Here is a 25,880-nt window from a genome sequence, read left to right on the forward strand (position 1 = left end):
GCCAGCCAGAAAACCAAGGCAGCAGCTGCCGCGCTCGGCCTGGCGAGGCCGTGATCTATAACGTGCATTGTCTTTTTATGTAATGTGTTTTATTAAACATCTTCTAAAGCTTACAAGTGTCCCCAGGATATAACTCTCCAGCACAACGTAATGCTTTGCCAAGTAATGAAGTATGATTTATGGCGGTAATGGTTATCCTATGTTTTTTTAAAAAAATTATTACAGCAATAGCTCTGTCGAATATAGGAATATAACATGCTGCATTTGGCACGTTTATGACAACAGTGCTCTGGTTTTCTTAACTCCACAGTTCGGTGTTGGCAGTATTTCAAATTCTTGAGACAGATGTTTAAATGAATTTTTTTAAGAGGACAGTGAAGTACTTTTAAAACATCATACGGCGCTGAGTGTCTCAATATGCGCAGGAACGTTATTTCTTTAACATTCAGGTAGGGCAGGGCAGCACATGGCCTCTCTGGTTTAGATCTCACGGTAAATGATGGAAGTAGCAAATGTTGAATTAGGTTTCTGGGGCATCCTGGCCTGCTGTTATTCCTGAGCTGAGGTGGGGAGGGAGGGGCGGACACTTGACCTTCCCCTGGATTTAGTGCACTGTTCGCATCTCCTTTGTGAGCACTTACAACAGATCCACGTTTGTTTTGAATGCAGTTCCCACCATGCTGAGACAGGACTAAGTGGTCTCACACTGACATTTTGAGCATGTCATTGTGGTCCCGGTGGTTAGGGTTTCAGGCCAGAAATGACAATCATTTGGAAAAATGTAAATGAGAATCCTGGTCACATATCTGAGAGGCAGACAGCATTGACGTATTTCCATTGAAACACTGAAAATTCTTGTCCTTTTTTTTAAAGAAAAGGTACTGGCTGAACCTGAGGAAACTTCTTTACAAAACAATGCCAAGGTATTTGGCTCTGGCATTGCTGTTTGCAGCTTTCTATGAGGGGAAAATCAGAACCCACAAAGACAAGAGTCAGCATTGCTGAAGACACCATCGCCCTCGGTGTACCAGTGTTGGGGCCACAACCAGGCTGTGCACCCAGTTGGTGCAGAGAGATTGAAGACAATGGAAGCGTCAGTAAAGCAATGAACACTTATATTTAATTTACATTTGACAATTTGCACATAAATAATGATGTAAACCAATACGTAAACATATGATAGTTTGTTGTTCTAGCAAAGTAAAAAGCCTGTTAACTTTGGTCAGAGTCTTTCTTAAGAGAGACAAAAAAAACCCCAAAAACACTGTTGATTGTTGCTACATTCACATGTAAAACGTCTAAGGGGAGGGGGAAACAGTAAAGAGAAGTAACAATTCTTAAAGCTGATGCATATAAATTCTTGTAAATTTTGTATCAAATACAAGAAAGCACTACAGGCAATAATAGGAAAAGTGTGTGTCCAGTGACAGAGTAGTGATACTTTGGTTTATCCTACAATTAAGTACTATATTTATGAACTATTGCTACATTTAAAAGATGTCAGCCTCACAATTTGCAGGAGTGGAAATGTAATGAACTGGAGTCCTTCAAAAGCTGTGTTGAGAGACTTGTATTTCAGAATTGTTTGTTTTTTTAACAGAAGGCATTAAGATGAACTTTGCTGAAAAAAGAGACCACCAAATCCTGAATTGTTAAGGTGGACTTTAAATTTTTTTTAAAGAACATAACCAGACAAAAAGGGATACATGGAGGGAAGGTGTGTAATAATGCTACTTATGTTCGTGTGAGTTGACTGTGCAACTCGTTAGTGGCAGGGCACAATGAGACAAGGGCCTTGTCACACCTGACTTCCACCCTGCCCTTACTGTGATTTGTGACCACATCACGCACAGGTAATATTTGGCTTCTTTTCCAGTTCTTTCAGTTACATTTTCTGGCTGTCTGTTGACTGACCACTAGCCTCCTTCCCCCCAGTGCAGACTGCCAGGAGAGCAGGGGACTGAAGGAGCCCTGGCCTGCACACAGGGTCATTCCCATCAAATTCACTGAGATACCACACGTGGAATAAATGATGATGTCATTCACGTGTCTGCAAGTTCCGGCTTCGCCTTCAGCTGTGCGTGTGTATTTGCAAGTGATAAATGCCTTGGTACAACCTTCTGGTTTTGAGGTCATTGGTTATTTGCAAAACTGGGATAACATTTGATTTTCACACTTAGATGAAAAATAGGTTTTATTACATGGTTTGGCTCACAACTTAAGTGGTATAAATATATATACATATACATATATCGTATAGTGGTATAAATATATCTATAAATATACATGTATTCTTTGCTACACCTCAAACATCACCATTATCATCTTTGGGCTTAGCAAAACAAAAAGATAAAAGGACGTGCATTCTATCTTTCCCTGTGCACATTTTGGTTTCTTCTCTAAAGTAGCAAAGCATTTAGGTAAAACAGCATTGTCTGCACCACTGGACACAAGCACTGAGGTAATTGTTGTTCAACAACTTTGCAATGCCCTTTTCTTCTTTAATTAAATTAACCACAAAATGTACAAACACAAATACTGAGAAAAATCTGAGTCGTACAGGAAGGAAGAAAAAAAATTTATGTGCCAGGAAAGGACTTTGTTCCCCACTTCTACCCAGACAAAGTGGGAGAGAAAAATACAAGCAAAACTGAACCCCTTCTTTCTCAGGGAATCTGACCATCTCTTTTTTTTTATCCCTGGAAGGCTCTGGCCAAAAAAAAAACCCCAAAATAAAACAAAAATCTGAAGAAAGAAACCTGCCCAAACTCCCCTTTTAGGCAGAATATTATTTGTGGTTTTGCTTTTAAACTGCTTTTGAAAACAAAAGAATGTAAGTGAGATTTGATTTTGGAAAAGCCACTATAAGCTCATGTGTTCCTTTGGTCTTAAAGTTACATGACAATGTGTGGGGCTGGAGCTGTGTTCTAAAAACCTGTGGTATTGTCCATGGCAGGTCGGTGTTTGTTGTGCCACATCTGTTCCAGGGAGAGCTGCAGGTAGAAGAATCTTTCTCCTCTGCTCAGAGAGACAGGGGAAAAAGTTTCTTCCCTGCTTGCTGCTACTCTGGCTTGTTGATTTGGCTTTTGTTTTTTTTTTTTTTTCCCTTTTCAATTCCCAGGGGGGTGATTTGTTCATGAAAGTACACAGCATTTTTTTTCAAACCAACAGATTCTGTATGTCATATGTCCAACTTTGGCAATATGAAAAACCACATTTGTTTAAAAGACATTGGTACATAAAACACATTTACTGAAACCCTAATCTTAGGTTCTTAAAACAGATGTGCAGAAAAAAATATCTACAAAGAATGGCCATAAAACAAAAAATAAAAACATTTAAAGTAAAAATTACAATGAATTTTTCCAGTCATTGTAAACATTTTCCTAATTATTGCTTTTAGAATGATTAATTGCATAATAAATTACGAAGTACTATCATTGAAAAAATAATTATGGATAGATGATTGTCTCTTAGTAACTGGCGAGGCAATGCACAGTCCTTTGCCCCTTTTTATGCCCTGAGAAAACAGTAACTTTGGAGTTCCTTCTTTCAGCTGGAGAGCGTAGGGAGACTACTGTAAGCCAAGATTGCTTTGCAGCATTGAAACTATGTACAAGCAACTGCTACAGGCACCCTGACTTGCCAAGTCATAAATAAAAAAAAAATCACTTTGCCAAAAAGTCTTAAGGGTCCATTGGTTCAATTGTTTCTTGCTTGACCTTTACAGGTAACAGAGGTAGTGGGTGACCGTGAGGCAACTTCATAACTGACATATCTGACGACTCGTAAAGGTTGCATCCTGAGGAGATAAGCCCATTTCCCAGGTTCCTCTGTAGAGAGACTTTCATATTAGCTCCTTCCATTTCCCTCCTGAGCATGGTCAGTATATCCTTCTCCACGATCGATGTTAAGTCGATATTGTCCTCCACTTCTTCCAGCTTGTCAGCATTGTCACTGATGTCGAACTTCTCGATCTCCTCATTGATTCGGTTCAGGTCCTCCATGGAGAGACCGGAGGCCGGGGCAACGGGGCAGTTGCCCTTCAGGTGGACCTGGAGGCTGCAGAGGTGAATGTAGCTCTTGTGGCAGTGGATGCATTTATGGGGGCGTTCCCGGGTGTGGAGACGCTTGTGCAGCTTCAGGTGCACAAACTGGGTGAATTTGGCTGGGCAGAGCTTGCACTGGTAAGGCTTCTCTCCAGAGTGGAGCCGCAGGTGGGTTTTGAGATTGCTGGTGCTGCTGAACCGCTTGTGACAAACCTAATGTGGGGGGTGGCAGAGAAACAGTGAATGAGTGGGAGGCAGTTTTATGGTTTAAATCACAGACACCTAGGAGGAGATGGCAGGATGAAGCAGCAGCTTTCTATATCTTCACACTTTCTCACAAAGGGAAAGAAATCCCCACCTTTTTTATTTAAATATTGCTGAATGTCATTTTGAGTGTGGCTGATGACAAAACTCTATCAGGCAGATGTTGCTCTAGCAGGCTGCAGGCAATTGTGCTGTCTCACAGATGCTGCTGCACCAGGGCTGGGCCAGGCTGTGGTGCAGATTCCGGCCCTGAGCAGCCAAGGGTTTGGCCCTCAGCCCTCCCTGCACACCGCAGAGGGTGTACAAAGCCCTGCCGTCCCTTCGGCCTCAGAAGGAATCATCTCTGTCTCTCTGGGTTACATACCTGACACTCGTGAGGTTTTTCTCCTGTGTGTACCAGATAGTGCTTCTGGAGGTGGGCCAGCTGCGTGAAGCCCTTATTGCAAGTCTGGCATTTAAATGGTCTCTCTCCACTGTGTACTCGGAGGTGCACCTAGGGAGAGACAAAGCAATTAACAATTTGCAGTTTCCAGTACTACGACAAAAGTGCTTTCAGATGTTTCCTAAAGTCAGCGGAAGAGTCCCATTGCCAAAATACAATGTTATCTAGTTAATTAGGTGGCGTCAGTATTAAAATACACAACCACGCTTTCTTGCTGGGGGATGCTGTATTAAGCCCAGACACATAAACAGCCTAACAAGCAAGGGAGGCCTGACCCGACTTTTCCTCGAAAACCTACAGGGAGAAATCTGAGCCTTCAAAGACGGTTCCTGTCTTATTCTCTACTGCCTACCTTCAGATTGGAGAGCTGGCCAAAGGTCTTGGAGCAAACATTGCATTCGTACTTGATCTTCCCATTCTGCTTTTTCAGTGGATATGGGAGGGTTTTGTAACCGGTCACATTCCTCTTACTTTTAATGAGATTCATGGCTTCTTCACCACCGGTGGCAGCCAACACCACTGAGGTAGGTTTAGGTTGCATTATGTGTTCCGAACTGGCTGCTGTACCAGCGGTGGGGGACCCACTGGTAGGGCTGCATGGCTTGTCCTTCATGCTGGCAGCAGCGCCCGTGATAGAGAAGGCACTGTTGGGTGCTGGTATGAGGAAGTCTCTCGGATGGTCAGGCTGCAGCAGTCGACGGCCTCCTTCACTGGGCAATGAGCTGGGGAGTGTGGTGGGGTTGAGCATGTGGTGGGAAAGGCTACCTCCGCTGAGCAGGTTGCCATAAAGAGGGTACATCCTTGGGAAGAGATTGAAATTGTTGATGCTGTTGATATTGTTCAAAGCGCTCAGGTTATTACAGCTCATATTGAATGGAGGTAACAGGAATTTGGGGTAATGGGGGTTATAGGATGGTAGAAAGGCAGGTGAGAGGTGGCCAGGGGGTGCATATCCAGGATAAGACCCCAATCCTTCTGAGCCATAGGATCCATTCAAGTAAGAGTATGGCTCTCTGTGCTCTTGGGAAGTAGGTGCCAGAGGCGAAACTGTGACCCCGGGACTACTGTGAGGGCTTGAACTTTTTAAACTTTGGTCTGGGCTGCTCCTCCCAGAAGGACTTGGTGTAGTAGATGCCTGGATGGGAGAGTGAGTAATGTAGCTGGGTCTGTCCATGCCATATGCTAAGGAAGCTTTCAGATAGTCTTCTGGAATGTGAGGTCGGATCGGGTAGACAACTCGAGGGAAGAAACACCTCTCCGGGCTATAGTTCTTATGTAAATCATCCAAGTCTTTTTCTGGAGTAACTGGTGAAATGTTGGTCTGAAAGAAGTCTTTTCCTTTAGGAGGATTGGATTCCATTTTCAGGATTTCTTTCACACTGTGCTCCTTCTTTGGGACGTTTTTCTGATAAAGCTCATCTTTATCAGTGCTGTGCTGCTTTGGATTAACGTGCGTTTGTGCTGAAATACAAAGACAAGATAATGATTATTTAGATATGTCACTGGCATTATCTCTTTTCAAAACAGAATCTAACCCCTACAAGTTTAGTGGGAAGGAAGGGCTACTCTCAGAGATGAGCAATCATTCAACTTGCCAGAAAACTAATTGTTGTGTGAAGAAATGCCTGCTGGTATTAAGTGTTAATAAAAAGCATTGTTAATTTAAGGGATACTAACCAGTACATAGAGATCTGGGTTATGATGCATTTGCGGAGTGCCAGCCTTCACTCTGCAAACTGATTTCATCTTTCTTCCCCCTTAAATTTGCCTAGCTTCGCTCTTGAATGTCTCTTTAAGCAGTATTTCTAATAAATGTGGTAACAAGCATTTGTTCACATTACAGGTTTAACTGAAGGACGTTGCAGAACACAAGCTCCCAGAAATGTTCCTCAGTAAAATAACAAGGCATGACAAATCAGGTTTTGCCAAACCACAGCAGTCACTTCACCAGCCAGTTCAATTACTTACAGTACCAAAAAAACCATGGCTGGCTAGGATGAAAGCCTTCTTCAAAGAGAAGGTATTCTCCATCAGTAAACAGATCATTACTCATTAAATATACTGCTTAGGAACATCTACAACAAAGCAGACTATTTACTGCAGATTTCTGTGGCATTCAGTCTATGCAAAACTCCTCTGCTTACAGCTGTATTTTATAAAAAAAATGCTGAAGCAAAGCAAAAGAAAGCAAGACTGGTTGGCTCCAGCTTAAGTTGAAATGTGCTTTTTTTTAAAAAAAGGGAAAAGAAATATGTATTTAGAAGGAAATAGAAGCTAACATACATTCATCTCAGTTCAGCACATACTCTACTTGTATTCAAAGACCTTGCTGTCTGGACATAATATAATCATAACAGCACACTGAAAGATGACTTCAGTAGAAAAACAAATCTGCCTTTATCTTTGTTACATAATCTTGATTATTTTTAAGATATTTTATTATGGGGGAGAAAACTACACAAAGGTTTCATAATCACAGTTAGTTAGTGCAAGGCTTTCCATCAGGAGGTACAAGCTGACACCAGGAGGTACATGACTAAAAAACCCTCCAGTCCATTAGAAGCATTTCTGCTTCCATGACTGACTGTTCTTACTTCACTATCTGAGGTGAGAAACAGTTATTTCTGATTTTTGGAGGATCATCTGAACCAACTGAGGAACGTGAGAACAGGCAATGACCACGCTGCTTTCAACACAAATTCTTTGCTTCACTATTCACTACCCTGATGAAATCTATCATTTGGCAACATTACCCTATAAGGCAAAGAAACAGACATTTATTAAACGTATCCAAGAAAGCAGCTGCTTTCAAAGCATGCTCCTACTTACAGCAACCCACTTTACAGTAGTATCCTTTTTGAAATGGCATTAGACTACTAACAAGCAAATTTAGTTTGAGATTTTTGAGTGGTTTGTATATTTTTAAGCTCCAATGAAATGCAATTGAACACAGGTTAAGTTCAATTAAAATATTTATGATAAAACTTTAAAATGTTGTACAGCAAGCATGTGCACACATAGCTTCCCAATGACTTCTCTTGGTGTCCAAATTTTAGTGCAGAGCTGTATCAAAAATAAAGTAATAACACGTTGTATTTTCTGACTTTAAAAAACATCTACTTTCTTCAGTTATTTTGTTAGTACTCCTGGACTGGTAACCCATTTTCTAAATGCCAACCAGATTTTTGGGCATAGCACAGAGGTCCTACTAGGTTCAAGAAGCTTCACAATGGCACTGTGGCTATTATCTGTATCTTCTTATCAGCTGCCTTTCACCACAGCAGTGTCTCAGAGCAAACATTCCTGGTGACACTATCAGCATGGGGAAGTATCAAGACCAGGCAGTATTGAAAACTGGACAGAGGGGTGGGAGGCAGGACTTGTGAAGCCTTGCAGCAGGAAAAATAAATAAATACCACCTTATCAGGCCCATATCAGTTTCTCAGTGGGGTCTGTCAAGCAGGAAGTTCAAATTGACACTTTTCTCTTTTAAAGAAAAAAACCCAGGGGAAGGGGGAGGGGAAGGAGAAATGCTGGTGGTGCTGGAAAAGTGATAGAGAAACTGGGGCCACTTCAGCTGGAGAAACAGCTCCTGTTCCCAGTCACAAGGTTAAACAAGAGGCTGGGGATGTACATGCTTTATGTGCAGGAGCAAGTCCAGGAACAACAGAAAAAAAGCTCATGCAGAGATTGTAACTTTCTTTGTGCAACAATCCCAAGCTCTCTCTTGACTGACTAAAGATAATTGCTCTTTTCTTCCCTTCTGAATTTTCCCAGTAAAGCTGTCCCTCCTACTAATCTCCATGTGTAGACAGAAGTTGTGATATTTAAAGATTATTTTTCAAGTCTAACTGTGACAGCTTGCTTTAGTTTGCAAGCTATCTTTGGTCCATAAATCCGCTCTTGGATTTTTTCCTTATTACCTGAGGACAAGGGACACTTGGGAACACCAGAAATATCAAAACATAAACAAGCATGTCAGCACTGTTTAAAATAAGAGAAGGTAATGTCCGGGGCCAAGGAGAGGTTCTAAAGTTTTATACTGAAGGTGGATTTAAACCAGGGCTGAAACTGATTGAGAGGTTTACAACCTTTCTTGTTGCTCTTTAAGGAGCCATACTTCAAAGTGAAAGAGATATATTTCTTATAAATGGATTTTTTTGAACTTGTGATCTTAAATCTAAATTTTTACCAATCAGAATTTTTCCTTTTCACTCTTGAGATGCATTACTCCCCCGACTCCTATATACACACACACATATATATACAGTAAATATACACATATGCACATACTCTTCCAAGATCTGTCTAGTTTCTGTGGTCACAGAGACACACAGAAAAGAGATTCACGAAAAAACAAGAATGGTCCAGCTGCATTTTCAAGTTACTGATCTGAGGGGGTGGGGGAAGAAAGAAAAAAAACCTCAGACGTGCCTCTTGAGGAGCCTGATCCACTTCTAACTGAGGTCAACAGATTATTTGCTCAGATCTGAGATTAGTGAGTGCGTGCAAGAGGAAAAGGGACAAAACTCCTGTTACTTTTAAGTATTAATAAAACTTGAGTGAAGGAGCTGCCTGAAGTCACTCCAATGTGGGTGTTCCAGCTACAGACTGCTGCAGAACTATAGACTTTGGCTCTTGGTTCCTGTGCTCTGAAGCTGCAGCCTGAGAAACATTTCATAAAAACAATGATCTGTTCTTTTCTAAAAACTTGAAAAACGGTTGTAGGCAGACAGTAATTTCATTAGTAATTTCAGGAGTGAGATGGTACCGAACACTTCGAGTGGTGGAGCTTAATTATGCCAATTCACATTTTCGATCTAAATTAAGCACCTCTTTTGCTAGTAGAAAGAGAACCTCGAAGTTGTGAAGCGGGCAAAACAAAGACTGTTTCCACTCAAAATGAGAACAGAGACCAACATTTAGAAGTACATAATTTGATCATCTGTTTTCTAAATGTGTCCGTGGCTGTGTGACATGCCTTTGAAAACTTTTTGCTCAGAGAAGGTCTTTCTGGGAGCCTTCAAATAATTCTCAATATTGAGACTTCAGCCCCCAGATTCTGATTTTGTGAAGACAACCTCTCATATAATTTAAAAATCATTTTCCTGAGCCCTTTTGAACATTCCAGGAGGCATTTTTTTAAGCAAGTGCAGATGTTTCCTCTCAACCCAAACAGAAAAGCTTCAAAACCAGAAAGTGAAACTGCCCATAAACAAAAGGGAAAGCGAGTGACAGGGCTGAGCTAATGGCCAGCATGTCAGGGCCAGCAGGAAGAATAATAAATTGCATTTAAGAAAAAAAGCATTAAGAAGTTAATCTTCATAGAACCAGAAACATTTTAAATAATGTCTCAGTAAACCTGTTAATGAAACTGAAAGATTGCCAAATAGTTAATAAATATGCAAATTATCTTTCCCCGGCTTGAATGTTTTTCTGAAGCTCGACCAAAAGATGTCACCTGCCTGTACTTGACTGAGGAGACAAACATGACACGAGCAGAAGGAAGTTGCATCATATGATTGCAATATATGAACATTATTATCAAATAGTCATGTCCTGAGTCAATCCAATTGTTTGGAGTTTGTTGGGTTTTTGTTGTTTGGTTTTGGGTTTTTTTTAACTGTTACCTTCTCCACTCCTCCACCCCAAAATAATCCTCCCATGTTGAGGTAAGAATGAAATTCTAAACCATTTGGAACCGCCAAAGCAAATTTACTCAGTGTTCGCTAAGTAAAATATCACAGACTAAAAGACAATCTGAAGGAGCAGTTGAATGTAGTTAAGCACATTTAACAAATTACTGAAATTTTATTTTTAGCAGAATATAGAGATCTTGTGCCATCATACTTTATTGACTGGACAATGGCACCATCTGAAGGTGACATCTCAAATCTTGACAGAAAACATCAAGGGCCTCAAACGGGCAGGAAGGGAATGAAACTTGAGTTTCCAGCACTGGAATAATGTGGAGTCTTGCCTCCACCACTGTTGTGCAACTCCTCGCAGGCACTTCAACATCCATTTGAAGTTATGTAGCTCCACTCGGAGCTAATCATGGCCATGAAGGTAGGTGTGTGCTCCAGCGTCTGAAGGACTGGGTCAAAGGCCCCAGTTCAGGAAAACACAGAGGACAGGGTTAAACCCACAACTAAGGACATGCCTAATTGCTGTCTTGCATCTGGATGCTTTCCTTCTGCGGCACAAATGAACTAATGTTGGGGAAGTGACCTTTAATTTGAAAGTTTGCTGTTACAGAGGCAAGTAGATGTTACATGTGGGTGTGTAAATATATTTATGCTCTAAAGTGGTAATTCTCTCATTTTTGAGGCCACTAATTACAGGAAATAAAGCCAGAGAAATTCCCTGATACATTTTTCCCCGGAGGCCCATCCTGCTCTGTGCTTAAAGAGGAACTAAGGTGCTGAACTCTAAGGCTGTGATCCCCAAACCCTTGAGGCACTTAAAGCAGCTGTCTATATTTTAAGTTGGCAAGACTGGAAGGTCTCTGTAGGTGTGTGTCCCAGGTGCCCTCTCCTGTGCTGGGCAGCCAGCCAAGGTACGACTCTTCCAATGCCTCCCACGGGCACCACTGTGCACTGCACACCCAAGACACAGTGAAAGGAGAGATCTGGGTGCAACACACCATGGCCACTGGCTGCCTCCTGCACACACCAGCGTGTATCCCATGGAGGAGGCCCTGACTTCAGCCTGCCTCTTGGGACCCAGACCCCAACTTTCCCTCCTTCCTCCTCAGCGGGTGCCAAAACCGGCAGCCAAGAGCTGGGAGAGGTGATGATGCACCCCTGCTCTTCTTGAGGGAAGCCACACTACTTTAAACACAAATTATTAGCAATCCATTTGGCTGGAGAGGACTTTCCTGACTTCCTAGCAGGTCAGTGGGGGGAAGGTGTTGGGGTGGGGTCCCCTCAAGCAAGGCTGTGTTCAGATGTTTTGCTGGGCCAAAGCCCCATGTCTGTCACAGGTGCAGAGCGCCAGCAAACTGGGGACAAACCCTCTGCACTTTACTCATGGATGAGTGCAGTACCAGGCTACCTTGGGCAGCCTTTGTGACAGAGAGAGAGAGGCTGGAGAGGCAGCAGAATGTTCTCTAATTTTAGATTTAACTAGCAGCCTGGGAGAAAGGAGCAGAAGAAAGCTAAACAGTGCTGGCATTCACGATAAACTCATCTGGTTCCAGTACTAATGCTGGAAAAACCACCTCTGCTTGCACAATTGCTACAGGGACTTTGGCAAATAAGGATCTTCGGGAAACTTTTGGATTTTTCTGCTACACTTTTCAAAGGCTAACTTTAGAAAACCTCAATCCTTATGGCACCTGTAGGGGTTTTGGCCCATCTGCAGGCTTTAGGCCTGAGTGTGCTGCTCACAAGAATGATGGGGAAAGAGAAAAAAAAAGTGAAAAGTTTTTCTCATTTTCTGAACTACTATTTTCATTAGGTGGAAGGAGCTAACATAAAGTTTCTAAATAGTTTAAATGCAATTATCTTAAAAAAGAGAAGAATGTCTATTTCAAACTCAGCATCTGGAAATACTGCAAATATTAACACTGAAGTACAAAATCGTGGCTCAAGTTCCCATTTCTTTAAATCCTTGTATTGAACTTACTACTTTTACTAAAATCAGTTATTCTACCATGTCCAGACACCCCTAGTTTTGATCTGATTAAGAGTAACCAGACAGAATAAGAAACACTTTACAAGTACATTAATTCCTACTTCTGCAAGGAAGCCTAAGGTGCCAGCAATGCAGGAAACTGATCCTGTGTTTGTTTATCCTCCTAGCTAGTGGTCAAAATGTGCCTGACTAGATTTTAGCAAACTCCTCATTGACCAGAGCCCAACATGCTGTTGTCTCATCTCACCTGCAGGTACCACTGAAAAGCCAACAGTTCATTTAATCAGGAAATAAAACTGCACAGAGAGTGGTGAAATGACATATGTAGCAAAGATGACAGAATCAGTGAGATAGTTTTTAAATAGAGAATATAGCTGCAAAAGACATTCCTTCCCTCTCTTCCCTTTGTCATTAGGAGACAAGTTTTCTTCTATTAAATTGTAGGAAAAGACAAAAAGCTAGTGAAAGGGTGACACCCACAGAGTACAGATGTACTCTTGATTAATCTGAATATGTGATATAATTTTTATAGTATGGGATGACAATTCTAATGATTCCCAAAGTAACACTGATATTTTTTAACCCATTCCTTGTTGCCAAATAACCATAAATAAGGTTTTTATTTAAAAAAAAAAAAAAAAAAAAAAAAAGCCAGAAACCACACAACAAAAACTGCTTGCAGTTTTTTCCTTCAAGTTTCAGTGTAGTCACTGCAGAATGACAGAGGAATACTCTGCTCTATCTTAAAGCAGCAGGGCAAGCAGCCTAAGAATCCAGCAAAAAATCAGCAAGAATCCTTCCTTCTCTAGAAGGGGCTCTGGGAGAGGTGTCAGGCAGTGATTAAGTGAGAAGTAAAGCACCAAGGCTGGAAATAGTCAGAAACCACAGAGGAACACAAACTCCTGGAAACACCTCTTCCCTCTGCTGCCAGTGCTATTATTTTTGAACAGAAAATGAAAGCTGCAATATGAAAAGTCAGAAATGGGGACAAAGGACACTGGGTTTAAAACACAAGTAACCAGATGAGAATACCACAGGAGGTTTGCTCCCATAAGATAAATAAGTGTAGATGCGAGGCTCAAAGTGCATAATGCAGTAAACATGTATTTTGTCAGACACCTAGACAGAGTCATGGCACATTGCCACTTCCTGGTACAGTGAGGGCAGCCCTTTGGGAGCATGACTGGACAGCCCTGAGTATACGCGACCAAAGCAGACTTTTGCTCAACACACTGTGGGATCTAAAACTTTAAAGTCTGAGAGTGAACCCAACAGCTATGGTTAGGAAGAGAGAGGTCAGGTTGTCTGTCCAGAATTTCAACAGACAAAACTCAGATTGTAAACAAGCAACTGCTCAGATTTTAGAATGTCTTTCCATCTGAACAGGCAGAGAGAACTCATTCTCTTGTGTTGGGTTTTTTAATTCCCCTTTTCCACTCCAAGCTACCTCCTGTGACACAACAGATGATGCGGCTGTATAATTATACAACTTATTATTAGATTGTATAGGCAGAAGAGACATTACTAGCATTCCTTGTTTATACTGTAATCCACTTACTGAGGTTCATCATTGTCAGCTCTCTGGAGGGGGGATAGTGCAGCCTCTCTGCGAAGTCTCGGCAATACCACACAAGCAGCTCTTGGTTGGCAGGGATGGGCTTGATGGTATAGAAGTAGATGTTCATTCCATTCTGACAAGCAGCCAAGTTCTGCTCCTGAACAGAGTAGCCAGGGTTTACATAACGCATCCAGTTGCTCTTGTCCTCATTAAATCCATCAATGAAGTGGTGAAGTTCACCACTTGAATAGATCTGGAATAGAGAGGAAGTGCTTATGAATATATATACATATATATATAGGCACAATACGCAACATGTATGCACAGAGTCCATCAGGGAAGAGCGATAAGCTCTTTTTTTTTTTTTTTTTTTAGATGAGCATATATTACTGAAGTAAGTGCTCCAGCTGTGTTCTTGCCTTTTGAACAGTGACATGCTCTGAGTTAAGGTATTTAAAGGCAAGTCCACAGTCACCTTTTCCATTTAATCTTAGCCTGTGTCTCTACTAGCTTGGGAAAACAAGACCCAAAATCAGAAATGCAGAGTACTCTCTCTCTCTGTGAACAGTCTACCTTAGAGTCCTTTTCCTGGTGCTCTGATCAACAAGTGGGTGATGCTGATGACTGCAGGTCTGAGTGCATGCTTGCATTAATGCTTTGAGTCACCTGTGTATAAGACTGGCTGGCTGTGCTACGTCAGAGTTCTTCTCTTCTGGCCTCTTTCTATGGCCTCTGTACTTGCAGTTTCCTACCACCTCCACCCAAAGGTTTAAACTATGCAAACATTCTCCACCCCCCAGTCCTAAAGCAACACTTGCTCATAGCTGAACTGTAACCCTTTTGTAGGAAGGCTGGGCGAGGCAAAGATGAAATTCACCTGCCATAACTGAAGGAAGACCTGGAGAGGCATTAGCCCATGAGATGTCACTTTTCCTACCAAGGGACATGTTCTGACTTGTCCACAGAGGGGCAAGAGAACACGAATCTGAAAACTGCTCAGCGGTTTCGGGGGAAAGAAGTTCCCATCACTGACAGAGAAACTACTGTTTCTTGAAATGCTAAGCATAAGAGAAATATATATATATAAAAAAAAAACCAAGAGAAATCCAGGAAACACACTCGCAAAAAGACAGTGCTTACTCTCAAGGGGAACTAGCTCCGTGCTGGATGAAATGGGGTTCCTGCTTTTCTGAAAACAGATGACCAGGCAAAAGCCAGACCTTGAAGTGGGAGCAGCTTGCACCAGCAACGCACCTCGCTGAGCAGGAAGTGCTTTTCCCAAGGGGAGACAGAGCTTATCTCAGGGAGAAAAGGCTCCAGGGGGTGTTGGTGCCCGTGTGCCCCCAGCAGTGTCTCTGTCCCCCCGGGCGGGCACGGCCGGACCCTCCCGCGCCCCGAGCCCGGCGGGCACAGGGGGAGGCGGCCCGGCCCTTTAACGCGGGCCGTAAACACCAGAATCACTTTCTTTAAGAGTAACTTCCTGTAAACTGAGAAGGGGGAAATACATGTGGCCTCATCAAAGCGGCTTGCGAGAGATTTTGCGGTGTGTTTGTTATGAGAAAATGGAAGGGAGCCGGGCGAGTTGTGCCGCATCAAGAGGAGCCTTCGGGTTTCTCTGCTCGCAAACTTCCAGGAACGCGGGGCTCTGGCGCTTGACGCCTGCCACCACTTCCCAAACCAGCCCTCCGCCGCTCCCACGTCAGGGCCACGGCTCCGAGCCCCCGGCAGAGACACCCACCGGCTCCCACCGATTCTGGGGAAGGCGCGCCCAGATGTGCTGAGTCACGGCGCTTCCCAGAAACGAGGCGGCCCCGCTCCCCCGGCGCCCGGCAGATGTTCCCGCTCCTGCCAGCCGGCCCAGGATGCCTTCAATAACATGTGGGAAGTTATCTCCCACAATTTCCTTTGCATATGCAAGCCTGTGTCAGACCCCTAGGAAGGAATTAATTTTAAGTGCAGCGGTCTGTCTTGAACAAATCAAGAGATTATAACAGGGAATTTAATGATGCTTAGATGGCTCTTAGGATATTATTTCTGAGGATCCCTCCGCATTAAGCTTAAAATCACATCGTAAGAATGATGTCATCTTTCTCACTGAAATGTAGGAATGAAGTCCTGCAAGATGGTTATCAGCCCCTCTTCCCTGTGTCTGCTCTTACCAAAACTCGGTGGGGCCAGGGTCAGCCTGCTGGTCTCTTCCTAGACTGGACACAAGCTCCCAAAAAGTTCGGCAAAAAGAAACATTTTGTGGCCTTACTAATGAGAAAACAGTTGCCTGCTCTGTAAAAACACTCATGCAAATAACTGCCTGTGCAATGCCGTATTACACTGTACAAAGACAATCGGAGAAAACCAAAATGATTCAATTAGGTAGGAAGAAAGGGGTGTGGGGAATGCTGGTGCATGCCCTGGGTTTCACCTGGATATGAGGTTGGGATATTACTAAGGCAGGGAGGCACCTGAGCACAGAGGCTTGGACACAGTCCCAAATCCACGGATTTAGACACAACCTACATGGCTAGAAGGCAACAAAACAAATCCATGGAATGAGATGGGGCTGAAGGAATGTTCTCTAACAATTAATAAGGTGTCTGTAAGGAAAATGAGGATTATGTCAACTGATAAACTGGAAGCATATTCCCCAGCACAGACTGCTCAAGCCAAAACATACTGGCTGCTGCTCTCTTCCAGCTTATACTATGGAGTACGAATTAAGCACCACCTCTGCTGTTTGTTTCTTTTCCCTTCGCTACAATCCGTGAGCTGCTCTTTTAAGAATTCTGAGGAGGCCTAGAAAAGTTTATGAATTGAATAATATATGCTAAAGACTACCACCACTGTGTTATAGCAGGTCGATACAAGACGCAGGAAAAAATGTCAGAAAATGTATCACAATTCCAGAGTGAAAGTTTATGCAGTATTTCAACAGCTTCTTTATGGTCGGAAAAATCAAGGACACCATACTTGCATAAATCAGAACGTCCTTCCACTGTGAAGAAATGCAAAATAACCTGCCCTTACAGCAGGCAGCAGAACTATTTCTTTACAGAATCATACATTTTGGAAGGCAGAGCCAGGAAGGGCTGTGCATCTCCACTGCTCTCTCCACCCACACAGTCCCTACATCCAAGACAGCCAGGCTTTTACTCAGCTTAATTCACCCAGTGGCCCTGTTTGTACCTGGCTGCATACAGAGGTTGTCCCCTGCGTCACACAGCAGGAAGTGACCCAGCTTCTCAGCCATACTCATTTAGTGATCTGCTTACTGCAACAACGTGGTGCTGTTTTTTCCTACTTACCCGCCAAAAGTATTTTCTGTTCGCATTCTTGGGAACTGTATCACTGGTATAGATCTCTCCTACCAGGGGTCCAAAGCGTGTTCCTTTTGGGATGTACTCTTTGCTTATAACTCCAGTGACCTACAAGAAGACCAGCACAGGAACAGTCCATCACAAATAGAAAATGAGAAGTCTCCCTCTTCTCCCCTGTCCCCCAAATGTAACAAGGTAAAGCAAACAATGCAATAAATTTTTGTGACAGGTCAGCAAAACAGAAATAAATATATGAACAATCATGTTAGTTACAATACAAACAATTTTATTAGGTACTAGCATTTTCCAAAGACAGATGGAAGCTAATGATGAATACCACCTTAAAAATGTGCTTTCTGAAAATACATTTACAAGAAGAAACAGTAAGCAAAATGTACAGAGACTGTCAAATATCTTCAGAAGTTATTTTTCCTATCAAAGGCAACCCCTGAAAGTCTAGTTCCAGCAAACAAAAATATGTGATATCTATCAATCACTTCACTGCTACAGAGCTTGCTTTTTTAATAAGTTAGGAACTGGAATGACTGCTCTTCCAGATCAAAACGAAACCACCCTCCACCCCCCTCCATTCTTTGGTCTATACCCGCCCTGATAGCTAAAAGGAGAACACAAAAGAAACAACAACAACCAAAAAGCAAAAAAAAAAAAAAAAAACAAACCACTCCAAACCAAAGCAAACAAACACCAAAACCCCAAAAAACCTTCAGTTCTCTTACCAGTATACAATGGCATACAAAACAGAATATGAAATGGCTCAGTGACATGTACTCACAGGTCACCTTTTTGTGCAAAAAGGAATCATCAGTTATCATCAGATAACATACAGCAAGTGGTTTTGGTCAAAAAAGGTGTAAGGATTTTAAAGAAAATGCTCCACTATTCTAGGCCTAAGAAATGTACTCTGGTTGTTCAGCTTCCTTCTTGACAGTAATTATACCAAAAAAAGTCACTGACCACAAATCAGGAAGCAATTCATCATTATTCAGAAGAACGTGCCTTGGAGTAACCCTTTGCAAAACACTGCTGAGTTATTGGTTTTGTCTCTCTGTTTCTCACCAATCTTCTTAAATTTAATGTATCCAAACAATGTTAGAAAACCAACAATTTTGTAAAACAAAAACCCCAAGCCTTTGCAAGACTGATCCTGCTGCTCAGATAGTGAGGGAAAAAAAGAAGGTAAAAAGTCTATTAATTTGGTATTATAACCAAATATATTTTAAACCTCATGGCAAAATGTATTAAACATATCCCCTTTACACATCTTGCTATTTGTCTTTTTGCTCACCAGGATTTCAGAACAAGACAGGAACACCAGAAGTAGCTGAGGAAGACTGAGAACTGGGATTACTGCTATCTGTACACCACAAAGAATCAATGTCCTTACCAAAGCAGATTAGCACTTGTCAGACCCTACAGATAGCTCACTTCAGTGAGCTTTTCTATTTCTTTTTTTCTATTTCTTTCTCAGCAAAGGGTGGTAAAAACCCTGGACTGTATGTAGACAAATTAGCTAAAATCCTTCTGATTTTCTCAGAACATTTTCTTACACTGTATGATACTTGATGTATAAGTAAGAGGCAGACAGAGAAATCCTTGCCTGTGTACTGGTCGAGATTAAAAATCCCAGTAAAAAATGAACACCTAGCATAATTTCCTGTTAAATGTCAAAATAAAAGGGCCAAATAACAGCCATGGATTCAAGGAATCACCTGGAAACAGATTGCTGGGTGTACGTGGTGGCTGTTTGTACTCTTTTGCATCTTAACATATGTTTTCAGCACACTACAAAGAAAAAAAAATTAAAACATCAACAGCAGAGGTAGTTAAATGCTCCATTGATCTGTGCATCTGGACTGAAGAGAGAGAAGAGGGACTTCCAGAAATTTTCTTACACCTACCATATGCTGAAACAAGCTCAGTGGCTCAGTTTTATTTTTGTCTTGCTTGTACATGTCTCATAGAGAGCTGAAAAAGGCAGATGTTCTTCTCATTTTCCCTATATATCTTAATTTACATCCATCTGCCCTCTCAAGAAAAGTTCACAACCAAGCTACAAGCACGCCCTACCAGTTTTACTGCACGATAGCTTGAGATTTTTCATGGTTTTAAAAATATCTTGGCCTTAATTAAAATGACTATAATGAAATTCTCAGAATCTCTAGAAATCACTCCTTGAACTAGTCAACTTGAAACAGCCTCTGACACAGCAGATACTTTTTGATATCTACCTTTACAGACAGCGTTTGTGTTCAGCTGTGCCAGGGGAGAAGCAAAGATGATTTCTCAGCCTGTACTCATCAGAATTTGGCAGAAAAGGTTCTGCACATCTGCCTGTGCCAACACTGAAGTTTTGCTAAACCAGGCTATAAAGCCGTCCAGATGACTTTTAGCTGACGGTGGCTCTCAGGTCAGCAATTCCCGGCCGCCAGTGCTCCCTCCCAAGCTCAGCTGCCGGGATTGATGGGGGGCACCCTCGGGAGAAGGGCAGTGCCAAGGCAGCCCGGCTCCAGGCCGCCGGCAGCCCCCCTGCCGCAGCCAAAAGCGCGGCTCCTGCCCCGCCGCAGCTCAGCGGGGGAGGCTTAGGGAGAGGCCGGGAATCAGGGAGCTGCCGGGGGCCGGCAGGCGGGACAGCGGCGCAGCTCCGGGTGGGGAGCCGGGCGGGGGCGAGCCGGCCCCGGGCCGCCGGAGGGCTGTGCCCGAGCGGCACTTCGGAGCTGTGTCCGCCAGGTGTCCCCCAGCGCGCCGCTCCGCTCCGCTCCGCCCGGCGGGAGCCCTTCCCGGGAGCCGCGGGGGCCGGGCGCGGGCGCTCCCCGGAGTCGCAGCCCTCCTGCCGCTGTCGCTGCCCGCGGGGCCGCTCCTCGCCACGGGCTGCTCCCCCCGACAGCTCCTCTCCACAGCGCTTACCCCTTCTCCCTTCACAGCTCCCAAGCGCTCCGGTCGCGTCCCTGCTCTCAGTACAGCAGCATTTCCAGCAGGAAGGTGCAGCCCGGCCCCAGCCGGAGCTCGCTGCCCGCTGCCCGAGCGGGGCGGCTGCAAGCGGCGCCGGGGCGCGCCGGCGGGGACAGCGCGGGGACAGCCCGGCGGGGACAGCGCGGGGACAGCCCGGCGGGGACAGCGCGGGGACAGCCCGGCGGGGACAGCGGGGCGGCGGCGGCCCGGGACGGCGGCCCTGGAACTGACCAGGGTCCTAATGCGGCGCCGGGGGCCGGGCACGCCTGGGGCACGCCTGGCCCGCTCGGCACATCCCGGTCCGCCCGCGACCCCCGGACATGGGACCGATGGGCTCCGGTCCCAAACCTGATCTCAGACGGCGCTTTGGAAGATCAACGCTCCTGCGTCTTTCTTTGGGGAGAGGGCACTGCACTAAAACAATGACTCCTGCTAATTCTGCAAGGGGATGGTATTTTGCAATGGAACCACTAAACTGCTTTTAAAAACCGAACAAACTCTTACTGGCTTCATTAAAACAGCAGTATTCTCCACACGCAAATTCAGGCCTTCACATGTCCTGAATTAACACCGATTTTAATTTTTTTTAGCTACTAGTTCTATAATTGTGTATTTTTTTTTACCCCTTTGTTTAGTGATCAGTTTTCTAAAAGTGATGCCACAAAACAGAATGCTTTCAGATGGCTTCCTCGCCATCCACATAAAAAATAAATAAAAGCAATAGGGGAGAGCAAGTGTCTGAGGTCAGTAAGGCACAGCTCCTAACAGCTAAAAATCACTGCTTTCACCAAAATCACTGATTCAGGGTCTGTCTCTATGAAATGTCCTTATCAGAAATATGCAACAGTAATGGGTAGTTTGCCAAGATATGTTTTCCTCTGTCAAAGCTCACACACCAGCATGAAATACTAGTGATATTCAAGACAGCAGAGGAACTGTCATTTTATATCAAGAAAGGCTGTTTGGGCTTAAAGCACCAGACCAAAGGGAAGATTATTGAAAAGAAAAATTTTAAATGTCTGCATGAGAAGATCATTCACATATGGCCTTCTAGAGCATAAGCCTGACACCACGTTTCATCATTTTTTGACAATTGCCTAAACTGGGGGAAAGGATAAATAATTCACGCAAATAAATAAATAAATAAATGACTTCATGTAGATATAACAGCCTAAAATGTTATGAGCAGTAGTAATTCATTTTTTTAAATGCTGACACATTCTGTGAACTCACAGCAAAAAATGTGTTCTTCAGAAAAGTCCCTGATCAAGATCCAAGAATAAACAAGAGTATGATGACGTGTCATGGGCTCCCTTGCAAATTGCATAAACCTTTAAAGAGGAGCTCCACAAAGCATGCAAGGAGAAAAGATACAGAAAAAGCAACCCTCCCCAAACAGCAGCGGCCGTACTTCCTCCCTCCCTAAGGAGACACGCAGTACTTTTCCTGCTCCAGCCCGAGACACAATACTAATCGTGACAGCACTAGGATTTCATGATCTAATCATGACAGTATCAGCATTTCACAAGCGATATATTATATATGTTTTTTTGACAATAAACTGACTCAGCATTTAAAGCTCTCAAACAGATGAAGCCACAGCTCTCCCCAAAGTTAACAATGAAGACAGCTCACATCTGAAACCCACTGGCAAACATGCACGCATGCATCCCCCAAAGTCTTACTTCATCCTTTTGCAAGTGAAAAAACCCCCCTCTACCGAGCTGTCGGGACTCCAGGCTTTCCATGAGATCAAAACCAGAATCAGGCTCCCTGACTGACCCACAAACACCAACACGCGAAAGTAACACATGGAGCCAGTCCTGACCCCCCTAAACAAAACCGAACTTGGAGGGCAGACAGAAAAAAATTACAGTGTTTCATGTCAGAAGTTACTAGCACACAAGTGGATTATGCCATTTACAACTACTTCACTCTGCAGATGCGGAGCAAATGAGACCTGTCCGTACATTCAGCGGAGAGTAGCCTTCACAGAAGGTGAGCAAAAGAGCACATCATATCGGCCCTTCCTTTCAGAACTACCTTAAACACAGTCAGGGTTTAAAAGCTCCTATTGCTCCTTAGGGTAGGTGCAATTCAGCACAAATGAAAGACCGGGGGGAGCTTTGGAGAACAAAAGGAGGATGTCCTATATTCAGACTCCCACTAGCAGGGAGCTGCACGGGTCACATTTTACAAGAAAGAACCAGCAATCTTTCAACAACTTCTCTCTCCCCCCACCTCATATACAGAGATGGCAGCAATCCTCCTGATTCACTGACCTGAGCCAGGGAATAAGGAAATTACACCTTGGTGTTTCCAAACACAGTGTTGGGAATTTTGAAAGCTCTTTGGATGTCTCCAGCCACAGTAGCAGGACTCTACAGGGCCAGAGAGAGCAAGCAGCCTCAGCAGCCAATCAGTCATCAGCCGACAGCCAAGGACCGACCTGAGCTGTCACAATGCAAGCTCATCCTTCAATCAAGAATTTCTCCTGTATCTCATGGCAGTCTCAGCTTTATTTCCTTCTTCATGCCAAACTAAGACCTATCTAACAATACAATAACACAATACGAGGTTTCACACTTTTCTGGAGCGTGACCTTTCTCTGCCAAAGTTCTGCAGGGCAGGGCACGGCAGATGGGAAGAGAAGAGGGATTTTAAGGAGAATTTAGCTTTAACATCTTACCAAATGTACTTGGCACTCTTATTAGGCACTGCCAAGCTAAATTCCACGGTGTCAACACCCTTCAGCTGGGGGTCCAGCCCTATTTCTTTACACAGGATTAAACAAGTACCTGCTCTGGAAGGAAATATTTGATAGGCACAGATGAGTGTACCTCTTCTTTTCAGCTCTGTGGTCAGTATGTTTAGCCAAAGCAGAAGCACAGGTAATAGTTGCTATACCACAAGTCTCAGCACAGGGAGAAATGAAGGGTTGTCCCCTGGGTTGTTACGCTACCGAACATCACACCTAGCTATAATAGCTACTCTATACCAAGGAGTAAACACAAAACCAAATTGCTCATCCAGGCTTGTTTCTTTCCAGCCCTTCTGAAACAACAACAAAGAATGTACCCACTCCAGGGACAAGGATAGGACAGACTCGCACGGCTAGCTGCTGGTGAAGATACTGTCCCAGATAAACAAAAGTTAATTTAAGCTACGGCCACCCTTCTGTCAAACTTGCTACAGTTCTACCATTACTTCCTTAACTGACATGCCAGAGTTTTTAAGAATTTAGGAAGTTGGGAATACAACAAGCTCACGAAAAGAATAAAGCAATTTCATAACCAAAGGGAAAACAAAAAGAAATAATTAAACACATTTCCAGGAATTTGTTGGGTTTTTCGGGTTTTTTTTTCCCTTTACTTTTTTAAAGCTATTTATTGGACAACCGAGGCACTTTAATCTCTGTGCCAGAGGCAATGAATGGTCCTGGCAAACAGCAGCCTAGAAATTGGCACAAAGAACTACCCCACAGTTTAAATATGCTTATTCAGATGCTGTTCAAATTGTGTGAAAATTTAACTGTTTGTGAATTGGTACAGAACCAGTTTCAAGGATAGGTTGGCTGCAATTTTCAGTGAAAATATTGCACAACAGATGACCAGCACACAGTTTCTTAAAAGAGTTATTAGGGTCGCATGTTAAAAGCCAGTGGGCAGCATTTGTTGTTGTTGGTAGGGTGTGTGTGTGTTTGCTAAAGAATCAAAGACAGGGTGAGCACACGCTTTCCAAAGTGCTGTGATTTGGCTTGTCTGACTCCAACCTTCCCCAGAGCACTGCCGCTTACCTCTTTGCAGTTAGATGCGTATTTGAAAGTCAAGTTCCTTGGCAAGGAAGCCTCTGCCTGAGTTAGGGTGCCTCCATCGGCACTGGGATCCAGCGGGTGATCATTTACAATGTATGTGCACTTCTCTTCAAAATCAGCCTCTGTCCACAGAGTCATGTCAGCATCCTCCATGTCCATTTTCATTGTCCACTCTCTCCCTTTCACCAGATTCTTGAAACTCACAGCGTCCGAGCTACACTGTGTAGCAGCCTGGAAAAAAAGAAAACAGCCTTTAATCCTCATTGTCCTTCAGTGTTGTGGTTTCCGTTGATACAGTGTGACTAATTCAGTAGTCTGTGACACTTTAAAAGCGTATGCAGGATAGTTGGTACAGTTGAGTAATAGCCAAAAAGCAGTGTAAACGAAGCTGCTCTGACTGAAGCAGCACTTTGAAATGCCAGCCTCGGTAGTAATAAGGGAACAAAAACAAAGAGGAGAAAATCCTTAGGCTGTGACAACCACTTTACCTTTTTCAGACCCTTTCCTTAATGCTTCAGAGAGAAAAGAATATTCTGTGCTGAAGAAAATGTGGGGTCATGGCCGTGAGACCACTTAGTCGCCTGTGGAAAAGCTGCCTCAGAAAAGTGTCACACAAACAAGGAGAGGAAGAGGAAAGGAACTGCTGTCTGCGTCTGAATGAAGCTAAAAATGGAAAGCGCATGTTGGAAGAGCGGAACCCAGCCTTGCCTCTTCCAAATGGGGAAGCCTGAACTTTCCCACCGGCTTTCAACACACAAACAACTTTCAAAACAACCTGGCCCCCCCGCCCGCCTCCTCCTGACGTCCCCTTATCCTTTGGCATGGAAGGCTGAGAAAGCCGACATCCTGCCAGCATCACTAGCAGCCCTGCACAAAGCACTGCAACACGTTCCTGAGGGTCAAACCACAAAAGGAGCAGGGGAAATAAATAAATAAATAAATAAATAAATAATCTTTTAAAAAAAGTTATTCTATCCCTTTTGATGGTACCTCGTAGAATTGGTATCCCAAAGCAGTGGATATGAGCCTAGCAGAACACTTCCAGCAAGTCCTTCAGCCCCTCTGTCTGCTCAGGACAGAAGCGCTGTTATCAAACCTATCCTCGAACATGTACTACAGTCGGGCTCTTTCCATAAGGTTCATGAGGAACCAAAATCTCTATGCCGGTAGCTGAGAATGACGCCCAATACGGCGTAAAATCCCTTCATTTTTCCTGTCTGGATACGTAGCTACTATGAAATTCACACCCCTCCACCGGGAAAAACGAAACACGAAGACTGAAAGCGCAACGATCTTCCGAGAAGGAGGTTAAGGGCTGACTGAGGGGGGCTCGGGGAGACCCCCGGCGGGCCCTCCCGGAGGCACATCCCGAGGGGGCTGAGGGGGGCTCTGGCAATACACAGCCCCCTCCCCTCCGCCGCCGGACCGGCCCCCGCCCCGTCCGGACCGCGGTGGAGAGAGCAGGGAGACAGTGCCGGCCCCTCGGCGTTCAAGGGGGAGAGGGGACAACAGCCAAACTCGGCCCGGGGATGTGACAGCTCGGCGGCGGAGCGAAAGGGTTAACGCCGCTCAGAGGAGCGCTTCCGATCCGGGAGAGGCGACGAGGAAACTTCTGCTCCGTCCCGCGGGCGCCGGGACGGGCGAGAAGCAAGAGCCGGGGAGGCGGAGACGGGGGTGAAAGAGGGGACGGCACCGCGCTCCTTACCGGGGCAGAGTCCGCGCGCGTTTCCACAGCGAAGCCCACCGGCGGCGGCAAACCTGGCTCATTTCTACAGAGTAAACATTTCTCCTTCCTTCCAGCGGCCGGGTCCCCGGGAGACTGACTCACACCTCC

General features: G+C 44.2%; 1 protein-coding gene across 3 annotated transcripts; it reads right to left on the bottom strand.

Moving 5' to 3' along the window:
* Positions 1 to 3,084: 3,084 nt before the first annotated feature.
* On the bottom strand, positions 3,085 to 25,880 carry PRDM1 (PR/SET domain 1; the record flags this gene model as incomplete). 3 transcript variants are annotated; one of them, XM_083856609.1, is made up of 7 exons in its annotated part: positions 3,085 to 4,262; positions 4,678 to 4,806; positions 5,108 to 6,216; positions 13,952 to 14,204; positions 17,251 to 17,370; positions 24,029 to 24,277; positions 25,752 to 25,880. In XM_083856609.1, 6 exons carry the CDS (start codon positions 24,209 to 24,211, stop codon positions 3,687 to 3,689), a joined length of 2,370 nt encoding a protein of 789 aa, XP_083712735.1. In that variant the 3' UTR covers positions 3,085 to 3,686. The 3 variants fall into 3 exon arrangements, with proteins under 3 accessions (XP_083712735.1, XP_083712734.1, XP_083712733.1); XM_083856608.1 differs by lacking the exon at positions 25,752 to 25,880 and adding an exon at positions 24,535 to 24,759; XM_083856607.1 differs by lacking the exon at positions 25,752 to 25,880 and having other exon boundaries at positions 24,029 to 24,310.

This window comes from Zosterops lateralis, assembly GCF_965231275.1.
Source record: "Zosterops lateralis genome assembly, chromosome: 3".
In the NCBI taxonomy this organism is placed as follows: Eukaryota; Metazoa; Chordata; class Aves; order Passeriformes; family Zosteropidae; genus Zosterops; species Zosterops lateralis.